The sequence below is a fragment of the Mya arenaria genome, chromosome 3 (genome assembly GCF_026914265.1).
Source record: "Mya arenaria isolate MELC-2E11 chromosome 3, ASM2691426v1".
Classification (NCBI taxonomy): Eukaryota; Metazoa; Mollusca; class Bivalvia; order Myida; family Myidae; genus Mya; species Mya arenaria.
The window spans coordinates 81779989-81794682 of record NC_069124.1 but is presented as its reverse complement, the minus strand read 5'-3'; the positions used below and the strand labels follow the sequence as shown (position 1 = coordinate 81794682).

Below are 14694 nucleotides of genomic sequence, written 5' to 3'. Positions count from 1 at the left end.
AAAAGATACTAGTATATGTATAATTCCTAAACATGCTAACATTTGCATGGACATGCGTCTTGTCTGTCCAGATGCCCCATAACTAAAACATAAGTAAATTAATTCGAACTTGAACCGAGTAAAATTTCAAGAAAGTGAACGAAAATACATTTGAAATGGACATAGTTATTTTGACTACGAAATACAGCTATTTCAGGGATGTTACCCTGTGTGTATGTTGACGTTGTTGAAACCTGTTGTTCCAATGTAGTTTAATCGGAACATTTGTCTACAGAAAAGGTACTACTATTATAGCTTTGGTCATTTTACCTTTTCAATGCCCTTCTCAATGAAGGTTTGTATTGCTATTGGAGAATTGATGATAATCACCGACTCATTTTCAAACCCGTAAAATTGCAAATTATAATATGAGCCTCATGAAATATAAAATGCACACAAAAATCTTAAAATATTTAAATTTACAATTTGTAAAAACAATTTTGAAAGATGAAAATTAGTAATTTTGCCAATTTTTGCCGTTATTAATCAGTTTAATAGAGAAATTGATATATAACCATCAAAATTATTTAAACCACATACTTATCATTAGAAACGTTTAAAATTAAGCCGGTGATGGATAACGGGAATAAAAAACAACTTTTTTTTATAATCTGTACCTTATTTTCATTTCTTCTTCATTGTTTGCCGATAGAAAATATAACACTAGTCATATGTGCATCGTTTATCATATTTTTAAAAATATGTTTAGAACACCAAAATGATCTTTTTTGGAGAATTAGTGGAGCCTTCGTGAATTCACCCGTTTCAACGATTAACTTTATGTTTAGCGATATGTCTGCGATTATTAATAAAAGAGACTTAGACACCAGTTGTTTCAATTGCAAGAGAAAAAAAACGAAAATTGTCGAAAACCACGATAAAATTGATAGTGTTGAGTACAATTTAATTAAATCTTACTTACTGATGTATTACATGGCTTAAGACACATGCATCTTTTGCAGCGTTTTGCACATTTTTCCAATTCGAAATTTACTGGGGTTGTCTACCTCGTTAAATCCAGTCGGTTTAAAAATAACGTCGGTATATGTATCTGTACTAATCACGTGACTTTCACAAGCTAAATATACACATTTCATTGCTTCCCGGAGGAATGGACATTGCGGAAAACTGCTGCGATACAACGTAGACACAGAGTCTGACAGATCAACATCGGTGACGATTTTGATCAAAGGAAACTTTTAAAGGAGCTTTACTCTGCTGGAAATGACAACATAATGCTGAAACGCTTATTGACAGTTAAGTGTGTGAAACGATCACATGACTTGCAAGCTGTTGGAAGAACTATTCCGCGCTTTTATAACTGGAAAACCATTAAGCGCTATTTTAAACGAAAAAAACTCAGCTGTAACATTGCGTTTATTCTTTAAGCATGTACGATGATGTTATATCGGCCTCATTCTAGCTCACATTGACAGTCTCGTTAGGCTCGTTTTGAGGAAATACTTATCTGCCAATTTTTGGAACGTTTGGTGTTTAGTCCCTTTAAGAACTTTGTGTAATCTTCTCTAAACAGAGGATCTGAATACAAAAGCTGAATTCTTAGATTATTTACTGCCTACAGAAGGTTATATGGCAAAGGTCATTCCACTGTTTTCTGTCCGTTAAAGTGATATCATGTTTAATGTGTCATTTGACTTGCGCCAAGAAATCAATATGAATACTATACATATGCTCGTACTGGAAACTACACAATAAAAAAGGTACATTAAAATTACCTACATATGCGAATAAATGATATCCTAACTAAAAAAAATCTAAAATAGGTCTAAGACAAGGTGACAACCTTAGTCCCAATCTTTTTAAACTTTTCTTAAATGTTCTACCACAGAGTTTTAATGAGACAGATGACCAGGTATCTCTTCAATCTGCTGACTTGAACTGTCGACTTCGATGTTGATCATGTGTTATTATCAACTAGTCAAAAGGGACTACAAGGTTGTCTAAATAAACTTTCACAGTATAGCAACAGCAATGGTCTAAGTGTTATTTTAAATAAGGCTAACATTGCCAGATTCTCCATAAAAGGCCAGTTTTCAAATACTCAGAATTTCTATAAGGACAACGAAATAAAGCATGTAATAACCCACGCATGTATTGGCATTTTATTCTCAGCATCTGGAACATTCTCTTACTGTCAAAATGACCATAAGGCATTGCTGATTAGTCCAGGGCATTTTGACACAAAAACATAATTATATTGTCGACAGAATTTTCAGATAATGCTTTTTGGTCCAAAATCTGATAAAAATCTTCTTTCGTTAAGCTTGGCCAACTGCTAATTCCCCAAAAACATGATACAAAGGATGTATTTTTTTTCTCCTTAAAAATATTTAAAGGATGTTTTTTTTTTATCTCCTTAAAATATTTAAAGGATGTCTTTTTTTCTCCTTAAAAATATTTTTCCTCAAACCAAATTAAACAGTTTTGAAACGTTTTAATTTTGAGCCTTCACAACCCATGTTTGCAATAAACCAATAATGACTTCAAGGTTTAACATTGACCAACATGGACCGTGTTTTAAACAAAAGCATTAATCATTTTATAGCCACTTAAATTTCGGATTTGTAACTCTCATCTCATTTCTCATTTGAATGATTTCAAACACACCTTAATTTGTAAAGCCCGGCAACGCACCGTGACCAAGTCACGTTATGAACGTCAACGTCACTATTCCAGCCAAGCTGCAGTTTTTCTATCTCGAACCATAAATGAACTTTCATTTATCTATTAAAAGTAAAATATGCTTAACTGTCATTTTCTGTCATATTCTTTTATTCAATTTATGTGTATCAGAGTAAAACAAACAGAAAGAAAGAATGTGACCTCTGTTGCGTCTATAGGTTGTCATACTTATAAATGGAATACGACAGGTCCGATGCGGTTTTTGCTTCCATATTGTCACTAGATGCGGAAAGGCTCTCAAGGTTTTGATGGAAAAAGAATTTATTTTATTGCTTGACAAATGTTTTTGTTGATTCTAATATGGGCACATTCAAAGAAACACGATCTGTCTTAGTCAACCTGTATCTAGATCAGTCACAATGGCGTTTAGAATTTATAGTCAGCAGGTGTGTTTCAAAACAAATACACGAAAGCAACAGTAGATTATACTAACATCACTTCGGTTATGTTTTGACTTCGAATTGAAATTGAATTGACTTCTATTGAAACAGACACTTCCAAAGTATTTGGTAATCTATCCACATATATAGACAATTATCTGACATGGATGTTTCCGTGTGTATATGTGTGTTTTCTAACCAATAAGGTGGTTAGAACTCCAATAAGAAGACACGCCTATTTTATTTAGAATAACATTTAATATTTATAGATTTCCATGTCTACATAAAATAAAAGTGTCTATTTTTAGTATATTAAATGTCAAGTCATATAAAGAGACTTTAACAGTTTTTTATGGAATATAAATACAACAGTCGAGGACAATGTGTACACCGTTTGAACATCCATTGAATTGTTCTGACGTCTAATTATTATGTTAATGCTCTAATGTATATATATTTTAGAATAAAATAAGTCTAACTCCCTCATGTCACAAAGGAATCTCTGTATACACAAATGCCATTTGATGGACGGGTTGCTGTTTTTTCTGCATCATTGAATGAATAATTGCATTTAATTAAACTCGCTTTGTTTTATATCGGTCGGTTCGAACGTTGTTTTCTAAAAAGTCTTCATTCAGTAACGCTAGATGAAAAGTTAAATTGTAATCAAGCATGACCTTTGTTTAGGTCACTATATAGAACAGTTGTTTTCATTATTCATTTAAACAATATTTTTAAACATTACTAAGAATGGACTTGACAAATCAAAAATCTTAATAAATTACCACTGTTACTATTTTAATTCATTTAAGGATTGTTAAATTCCGGCAGCGTTCACAGGCACATGGTTAACATTAACCAATCACGGGTCGAGTTATTTTTGACATTTACGCCCGTCATATTGATATAGTGTTGACAGTATAATACTGTTTTGTTTTAACGTTACGTTAGATAATTATGAAATATGCAACATAAATACAGTGACATGAGTAAAACTTTAGAGATGAAATAAAACTTTATTTAATATATGAAATAAAAAGACAGGATAAATAGAAGGATATCAGAAGCTTAAGAAATACGATGTTACATACAAGAAGGATTGGATTTCTATAATAATTCACAGTTACGTTTTGTGATTGCGTGATTTCGATAAAAAATTGACGTGTGGCTTTTGTAATCAGGATTGTTTACCGCGTAGTTAGCTGTGTTTGAAGCAAAAAATTGTCCATATTGGTATCAAAACCAATCTAGAAGTTATTATATCCCCAGGAGCGAGACCTAGACCGTTCGCATTGCAAGGGTGAACGTTGCCATGCGACAGGATGACGACCTCAGTAATCTTGAGGTTCTGGACGAGGGAACCATCGTCCACGCGCTCCGGGCCAGGTTTCAGCACGACCACTTCTGTGTAAGTTTTATTACATAGTAATATATGATACGATTTGATATAAGACTGTTTCGATGGCATTTTCAGCGTGTATCACTCACTGTATGTTGGATCCTGTACCACTCATTGTATGTTGGGTACTGTACCACTCACTGTATGTTGGGTACTGTAAATCTTCTGTATGTTGGGTACTGTACCACTCAATGTATGTTGGGTACTGTACCAACCACTGTATGTTGGGTACTGTACCAACCACTGTATGTTGGATAATGTACATCCACTGTATGTTGGGTACTGTACCACCCACTGTATGTTGGTCACTGTACCACCCACTGCATGTTGGGTACTGTACCACTGTCTGCATGTTGGGTACTGTACCACTCTCTGCTCTACATTGTATGTTGGGTACTGTATCACCCACTGTATGTTGGGTACTGTACCACCCACTGTATGTTGGGTACTGTACCACTCACTGTATGTTGGGTACTGTACCACCCACTGTATGTTGGGTACTGTACCACCCACTGTATGTTGGGTACTGTACCACCCACTGTATGTTGGGAACTGTACCACCCACTGTATGTTGGGTACTGTACCACTCACTGTATGTTGGGTACTGTACCACCCACTGTATGTTGGGTACTGTACCACTCACTGTATGTTGGGTACTGTACCACTCACTGTATGTTGGGTACTGTACCACCCACTGTATGTTGGGTACTGTACCACCCACTGTATGTTGGGTACTGTACCACCCACTGTATGTTGGGTACTGTACCACTCACTGTATGTTGGGTACTGTACCACCCACTGTATGTTGGGTACTGTACCACCCACTGTATGTTGGGTACTGTACCACACACTGTATGTTGGGTACTGTACCACCCACTGTATGTTGGGTCACCCACTGTATGTTGGGTACTGTACCACCCACTGTATGTTGGGTACTGTACCACACATTGTATGTTGGGTACTGTACCACACACTGTATGTTGGATACTGTACCACCCACTGTATGTTGGGTACTGTACAACACACTGTATGTTGGGTACGGTATCACCCACTGTATGTTGGGTACTGTACCACCCACTGTATGTTGGGTACTGTATCACCCACTGTATGTTGGGTACTGTATCACCCACTGTATGTTGGGTACTGTACCACCCACTGTATGTTGGGTACTGTACCACTCTCTGCATGTTGGGTACTGTACCACACACTGTATGTTGGATACTGTACCACACACTGCATGTTGGATACTGTACCACACACTGTATGTTGGGCACTGTACCACACACTGTATGTTGGATACTGTACCACACACTGTATGTTGGGCACTGTACCACACACTGTATGTTGGGCACTGTACCACCAACTGTATGTTGGATACTGTACCACACACTGTATGTTGGGCACTGTACCACCCACTGTATGTTGGATACTGTACCACACACTGTATGTTGGGCACTGTACCACCCACTGTATGTTGGGTACTGTACCACACACTGTATGTTGGATACTGTACCACACACTGTATGTTGGGTACTGTACCAAACATTGTATGTTGGGTACTGTACCACCCATTGTATGTTGGGCACTGTACCAACCACTGTATGTTGGGTACTGTACCACTCTCTGCATGTTGGGTACTGTACCACCCACTGCATGTTGGGTACTGTTCCACTCTCTGCATGTTGGAGACTGTACCACCCACTGCATGTTGGATACTGTACCACTCACTGTATGTTGGAGACTGTACCACCCACTGTATGTTGGATACTGTACCACTCACTGTATGTTGGAGACTGTACCACCCACTGTATGTTGGATACTGTACCACTCACTGTATGTTGGAGACTGTACCACTCACTGTATGTTGGAGACTGTACCACCCACTGTATGTTGGATACTGTACCACTCACTGTATGTTGGAGACTGTACCACCCACTGTATGTTGGATACTGTACCACTCACTGTATGTTGGAGACTGTACCACCCACTGCATGTTGGATACTGTACCACTCACTGTATGTTGGAGACTGTACCACCCACTGTATGTTGGATACTGTACCACTCACTGTATGTTGGAGACTGTACCACCCACTGTATGTTGGGTACTGTACCACCCACTGCATGTTGGAGACTGTACCACCCACTGCATGTTGGAGACTGTACCACCCACTGCATGTTGGATACTGTACCACTCACTGTATGTTGGAGACTGTACCACCCACTGTATGTTGGGTACTGTACCACTCACTGTATGTTGGAGACTGTACCACCCACTGTATGTTGGGTACTGTACCACTCTCTGCATGTAGGGTACTGTACCACTCTCTGTGTGTTGGAGACTGTAACACTCCCTGCATGTAGGGTACTGTACCACTCTCTGCATGTTGGGTACTGTACCACTCTCTGCATGTTGGGTACTGTACCACTCTCTGTGTGTTGGGTACTGTACCACTCTCTGTGTGTTGGGTACTGTACCAACCACTATATATTTGGTACATTTCAGAGGTAGTGACCATCTCTCATAAACATGTATATACTACAAGGGGTTTGTGGATAAATTGCCAATGTCTTGGGAGATTTCTCTTGGCGATTTTTACAATTACCCGCCATTATGTTTCCTAAAATATTAAGTGAATAAAAAATAGCCATCTATGTTCATTTTTTTTATATATTAAACGTTAATGGTCGCTAAAATCTGACTGTCACACACTTCATATTTTGATGATGATTATGTCTAGTATTGTCTGTAACTCTATTTATGATACTTATTTCATTTCGTAATCTTTGCGTTATATTTACTTTATATGCATATTATTGATATTGCACTGATCTATTGGCAGGGTAAAAAGATGTATACTCATGGACATTATGTCTACATGTATTTTTAATGAACACTTCTGTAAGCCTTAAGCCCTAATCCTTCCACATAGTCTAACCCAACTCACACTTTCAATGAAGATTTTAAATTTAATGCAACGGTCTTCTAGCAATTTATATGGCGGACGTATTGCAATCTATAGCCGAAAGGTCAAATACCTGAGGGAAATTATTTAGTGACAACAGTGGCTGCGTCAAAGACGTGCAATCATTACCCATGTCGCCTGTGCCCACTGACCAGTGTCATGTCCAGTCTCATTAGTTGGGGCGATAGTTATGTCCTGAATACTCAATAATGAAACCATTATGACAGTAACGAGCTTGTGTGTCTCGCGGGCGGTGTAAGCAGACTTGTCGAACATACTCGGGACCGGTGTTAGACGTCTCGTTTACACCGACACACAGGACGCACCTAACCTAAACCTTTGTTCGTATTGGGCTAGGAGATTTCAGTTTGAAGAACCAACATAGTAGGGAATTGGTTCCAAATTACCAAAATAGCTTGAAGTTTTGCCAAATAGTAAGTGTATAGCAGGGTTTCCTGGTACATGTAATCAGTTGGAATTTATGTCACAGTCCAAGAGCACACTACCTGTAGTAGAGGCTCCATTACCATCATGAGTTAAACCTTCCAGTCAAACACGACATGCCTATGGCATCACTGATAAACTTAACATCCAAGTGTAAATTGAAACAGATAACCTACTTTTTATATGTTCATACATATATTCGCAATGGGAACCGCGCATGTACATAATTATCAAAGCACATTGAACTTAAATTATTTAAATGTTTCGCATAATTTAGTCGTTGGACTATGACGATAAGAACATTGCATTGTGTTCGTCCATTTGTTGTCTTTGTTATTTGATTTACCATAACAAGCGTTCAAACTCAGTGGACATTCTGACAAATGTTTATTTTCTACAATGTGCCTATGTTTTTTTGTTTTCAGACGTACATTGGGGACATTCTAGTGGCTGTAAACCCCTGCAAGTCCGTACCAATTTTTGATGAACAGGTATGTAAAAGCTTTCATTTCGCATTGCCCTATTACATTACCGGTATAATTTTAAAACTCCTTTGTATGTAACGTGTGAAAATGTGTATACACCAGTATATGAGAAGTAGGTGCATTCCGTGGTCCTCATCCTCGAGAATCCATTGTTGGCGGGGCCCAGTGACCTAAATTCGTTTTTGATGGCGCCCAGTGGCCTGAACCCGTTTTTAGCTGGCTTGCATCCGTTATTGGCGGGTCCGTGTAGCCTGAATGTGTTGTTTGCGGGGTCCAGTGTCCTGAATTCGTTGTTGACGGGGTCTCGTGGCCTGAATATACTGTTGGCTGGCCCAGCGGCCTGAATCTGCTGTTGGGCGGGGTCGAGTGGCCTATATCCGCTGTTGGCGGGGTCCAGTGAATTGAATCTGCTGTTGGCGGGGCCCAGTGGCCTGAATCCGCTGTTGATGGGACCCAATGGACCGATTTGAAGAGTGTATGGGCCCATTCTTCCTTCTTAACCCGTTGTTGGTGGAGCTAATTGGACCGGTTTAAAGGGTGTACTTGGTAAAAGTACACATCAGTTTTGTCTATTTATCATGATTATGTTGTTTCTGGGGATTTTCAATTTCGACATTTAGTGTATAGCGGTTTTAAGAAAGTAACATTGTCATACTGGTTTCAACAATGAGCATGCATAAATGCTTGCAATTTTAACAATTACCATGCATTGTTCTTTATTGCATTTTCACCAGTTAGTCATTATGTACAACATTGATTTAATTCCGTTTTTATGACATGGAGTTCGAAGGGCGTGTCATTTTATTTTTCATTGAACAAGGTAAACATGGATTCTACCACTACCAAATTAGACATTATTTATTAATCAAACGTAGTGTACGTGGGTTGTTGTTTCTGGTTAATGTCTTGTGCCACGGGTTGGTTAGAAAACCTACGTTCATGTCAGCAGTTTGATGTCGGTGTGGTGGCCCGGAACATTGTTGAAGCCTGGATATGATTCATTATTATGTTAAACAGGGATACATCATAATAATTTCATAAACAATCAATGAAATGGACGAAATTATGTCCTAGCGATAAGAAATGGTAGACATCTATGCATTTTAATGCATCATGTGCTCGCCTAGACCATTTAGGCAACACAGTCATGATTGCAATTCAGCAGTACCATAAGTGACTCTATTCTATGTTAGCCATAAAATTGATAAATGTCTAACATACGACTAACCATGCAAACAATCCATACTCTGATTTGAGCCTATTCACTAACATGTATGTTTATATATGTTAATTAAATGTTTCACTGGTCAGAATAACTACGTCAAGTTGCTCTTTATGTGAGATCGACATAATTATGAACGCAAACACAAGGCGATATTTTAGGACTTTTAAAGAGATCTATATTCCAAACTTTTCCTCAAACTAGTAATAAGAAACATGATAATGAGAGTTTCAATAATCCAGGTAATGTATCTGAAAACACATATACTATAATAAATTAACTCTTCAAAACCGAAGGTGCAGAACAAATTTAAATCAAAGTATAAACAAATGGTTGTATGTGGGAGCAAGCCAACGTCGGTTCAGTCACACAAATTAGAAAAAAACAATACTTGATCCACTCGCCCACTGGGACTAATAGTAAGCTGATGGATTATTAAACCTTTATTTAAAATATTGTTACAACCACGTGATAGTGTTGATCAACTTATAATGCTACAGACTTTTGTTGAAACTGACGTTAATAGACAATATTCTAATCAACATTCGTTGAAGGGTTCCAGCCGTCAGTATCTTAGTTTAAAGACTGTTAATGATTTGCCACACTATTTACTAATACAAAGGTACCTTTTACAAACCATGAACGAGTCCCTTTAAAGAGGGTATGCAATCAAACCGCAGTTTTACTGATTTCAGTTGATATATCTGTAAGAGAATTGTGCACTTGTTCTTCCTGAAACATGGCATGATCAGTTATGTCAATTATGAACTATTTTGGTTGTGTCAATTTGTGCAGGTTGACGTTTCTTTCATTACTTTCTATATTTAGGAGATAGCGCATTTAAATATTGCCCAAGATCGTTGTTCAATTTGGAAGTTGGATTTGAAATAAATAGGATAATATAACTCTTACAAAATATCAAGGAAACGACTAGAAATATGCTTTCATTTTTCTCGGTCATTATGTTAACTCAGGCATCGTGTACAGCATCTAAATCGGTGCCAACACGTTAGTGAAGACCCTGTTTTAGATTGTAGGTTTTACAAAGGTAGAGTAAATGAAAATTTCCATTTAGCTGTTTATCTTTGATTTCGACACTAACATTTATTTGAAATCTGGACACATGATTGTAAAAAAAATTGGGACAACATTTTATGTCATTTTTCGCTAGTAGAGAATAGAAGCTTAATAAAATAAAATTATGATTAAGTTCGGAAAACCGAGTCTAATTACTTAAATCGACGTTTTCACCATGTTTCGGTCCTGAGCTTGAATTAAGTGGATCGATATTGAGAAAACAGTTATGTTATTATCTAGTTGTCATGTTAATGTAGCATATATGACAGGGGCTGTCAAATGGCGGAATGTAACATCTCCCTGCTCGGCCGTCCATCATCGGCTCCCTCCGGCCGGCCTCGCTGCCCATTGACCAAAGAATACAACTGCAATCACTGTGTCGTAAAAATAATGAGTGTATTAGTTAGTCTAATTATTGTCTACATAAAACAGGGTAATAGCTCATAAAGTGTACGTTTATCATTATTTCACGACCGTATGTTACAAGTTGATGGGATACATCATGGTTGCTATATTTTTAAAGAATTATTAAAAAAACATACAAAACACAGACACAAGAATAACATGTGTGGTGCAGACCTACATTTTTTTTAAATACACGTATGGTTATATATGGTTATGTAACACCTTAAAACGCATTATTTGTTATCTCAGCTTATTTCTGATTTATATGTTGCATGTATCTCTTAGTTTGAAGTTGAGCAATATTTCCATCAATTGAAATCATTTTTTTTCTGGAATAAAGTTTACATAAGTGTTTATACAGAATGATCATTAGCAAAAATGTAGTCGTTATCTATGCATGAATTAACTGTCACGGATTTTTGCTTATTTAAAATTCTGTAAACTGAAAAGATGCTTTGATAGTGGCCCTTCATTTTGTCAACCTTTTATTGCGATTAAATAGCTCCGTAATTATAACGTGATTAATGGAGATTAATTGACATTCAAAACTATTTTCCCAGATGCGAAAACACCCAGTTATATATGCCTTGTTCCGGAAATATCACATGTGATATAAGTAATTGTAACATGTCACTAGATCAATAGATCTTGTTCAAGAAAAAAACACAACAGAAACCTGACCTGCACGTAGCCTCGTAGATAATTCCTTTTGCAGGGCATGTCCGTTTGACAGGTCTTGGTGTTCGTACATTTGTCTAATTGGCTGTTTGATATTAATTATAAAGTCTATAAACTAATTATACATTTAAACTTGACACGCGTGCATGCAATCAAGCTAGTTGTCCTTTCGAATGTAAGGATGCGAATATAAAGGTGCAGTTTGTGACCTTTTACATAATTTTATTGTTAATACAGGATTGTTTTTATTTATCATGTTGAGTTTACTATTATAAGGCCTGTAGTCCATGGTTTAGTTGACATCGCCGTTTAACGTATACACTCTGCATACCCGTATCCACAATGCGTACCAGTATTTACAGTGCGTACCGTTATTCACACTGCGTACCCGTGTAAGCATTGCGTATCCGTATCCACACTGCGTAACCGTGTAAGCATTGCGTACCCGTATCCACAATGCGTACCAGTATTTACAATGCGTACCGGTATTCACACTGCGAACCCATGTAAGCATTGCGTATCCGTGCGAACCCCAATTTTTTCACGGAGGCACAAATCAAAGCATCAAATCAAAATTTAGATGTTGTTGCATATTAATATCTTTATTAACAGAGCCGAGCATGAATTAGCAATAAGGTATGTTTCACAAGAATAGGAATACGCCTATTGTATGTCAAAACAGTATGGTTTTTAATTCTTCATCAATATAATATATTGCGGTTGAATAGTAGAAACAGCTATCCCACGTCATAGGAACGCCTAGTTATAAACGTTCGATTATACTCTAAGTGACGAAGATGTCGATGATATTTATACCCTGGTAAACATTAACGGCTAAAATGATTTTCAATTAATTTATTAAATATTGGATATTCTCTGACCAATTCAATAACTTTCATGGAAGTGCGCGGAGCTCACACGGATTCATGGAATAGTGACGATATGGTTTCGCTTGTTGGATTTTGGCGGATGCGATCCACGCATGAGGAGTGGGCCAACTGAGTCATTGAATTCCGGTCTTTACGGCTGGCGGCCTTCGTCTGCATCCGCATTTAAATCGGAATTCTTATTCCCTAAATAGCTAAAAGAATAAAGAAAAACGAATGTGTATGAAAAAATAAAACCTTAATAGTTCAATAGTCGCAATTGTTCATAACATTTACAGACTTAAATGTTTGATATGCAATAACGTTATTTTAAAGGCTTATTTAAATCTTTCATTTGCATATAGAAAAACGTACAAATGAAACTAAGTTAGACATAAAAGTATTATAAGTCGCCGTTTACCTTGCTTCTTGAATATTGTTTCTGCATTCAACCTAATTATTAATAAGAGTATCTTTTAATTAACTATTTCTATAATATAATGTATAACCAAGCTCTGTCCGCTAATGTGTCCGATCCGTTGAAATCGCAAACTGTTTCAGTACTGTACCATGGTCGTTTCAGCACCATGAGGACTACAAGGCACTGCATAAGCGGGCGTCACAGCCTCCTCACCTGTTCTGGGTGGCGGACGCGGCATACCGCGAGCTGCTGGCGACCGGTAGGAACCAGGTTATTCTCGTATCCGGGGAATCGGGGGCCGGAAAGACGGAGAGCACTAAATATATGATACGTCACCTCATGTACATAAGGTAAGGTCGGCACGGGAAGCATGTATTAGAGTCATGCAAGAAAAAATAAATATTTGATGTTAATATTTCTTTAAAAAGTAAATCCGAACAGTATTACATAAAATTATATTTTTAACATTCAAATGTAATTAAATGAAGAAACATATGAAACAAATGATGACTATTTCGTTTTAACAAACCAATTATATCAATAATATTGTCCACGTTGGTGTGGTTTCAGTCCGAGCGATGACACGAGCCTGTTGGACAAAATTGTGCAGGTAATTTGACTTCATTGTAAACTGAAATGTTCGCAGCATATAATTAGTTTCACGTTTTAGAAACAATTCTTTGATGTATGACACCATTCTTCCACAAGGCCGCATAAGTATGTCGTCAAAATACACTTTTCTGACACATTGTGAGCTTCTTGTCTTAACGAACTTGTCACAAAATAAATTCATTAAAACCGCCAACTGTTAATGCATGCTAGCTGACTTGCTGGTCGTTCAGCCTTTGTCGGCGTGCCCATATGTTTAAATGTGATCTCAGACTGTATATATATATCCGTTTATGGTAATATTTAACTATGCAATATCCTTTGCCCGTAGGTAAATCCCCTTCTGGAGGCGTTCGGGAACGCGGCTACGGTGATGAACGGAAACTCGAGCAGATTTGGCAAGTTTATAGAGCTCTCCTACACACCCACGGGGAACCTACTTGGAGGTAAGAAGGGCTCTCATTGCAAACTTATATATACTTAGATATAGCCAATACTTTTTATGGCATTATTAGATGTTCCTTTATCTATATTTTTGTCAAAAATAAAATGGTTATTTACCGTAGTAATCTTGAATGAAATTGGTTTGATCTTGACGTGTTTTGTGAACTTTCATCACTTTTTAATACTTGCTAAGCATTTGAGTGATATAGTAAAATTATATGTGTAGACTTATAAAGTTTATTATTTACTGAGAAAGGGTTGTCTTCTCACCGCCCATATAATTGTTAAAACTTCAAGTAAAATACATTTATGAGGGTCTGATACTGATGTTAGTAAAATGAAAATGTACGCCAGTACAAGAACCCTTTTTGTCCACCAGCCAAGATCGACGATTACATCTTGGAGAAATCGCGGGTTGTCCATCGGAGCAGGGGAGAGAAGAATTTCCACGTGTTCTACGCGCTGTTCGCCGGCATGTCGCGGGAGCGCCTTCTGTACTACTTCCTGGAGGATCCCGAGTGTCATAGGTGAGAGCGTGGCGGCTCTGGCCATCAAACCC

At 37.5% G+C, this 14694-nt stretch overlaps 1 protein-coding gene across 5 annotated transcripts in view; it reads left to right on the top strand.

Annotated features, from left to right (window-relative positions):
- Window positions 1–14694, top strand: part of LOC128227643 (uncharacterized) — a 57137-nt gene that overhangs the window by 7528 nt on the left and 34915 nt on the right. For 4 of the 5 annotated variants that reach the window (XM_052938370.1, XM_052938369.1, XM_052938366.1 and 1 more), the window contains exons 1-6: window positions 4072–4530; window positions 8354–8419; window positions 13245–13432; window positions 13653–13692; window positions 14023–14137; window positions 14515–14662. In XM_052938370.1, the coding sequence (XP_052794330.1) occupies window positions 4435–4530; window positions 8354–8419; window positions 13245–13432; window positions 13653–13692; window positions 14023–14137; window positions 14515–14662 (653 nt within the window). In that variant the 5' untranslated portion in view covers window positions 4072–4434. Of the gene's footprint in view, window positions 1–4071; window positions 4531–8353; window positions 8420–13244; window positions 13433–13652; window positions 13693–14022; window positions 14138–14514; window positions 14663–14694 lie in introns of those variants that run through there. The other variant, XM_052938365.1, reaches the window with a different exon arrangement.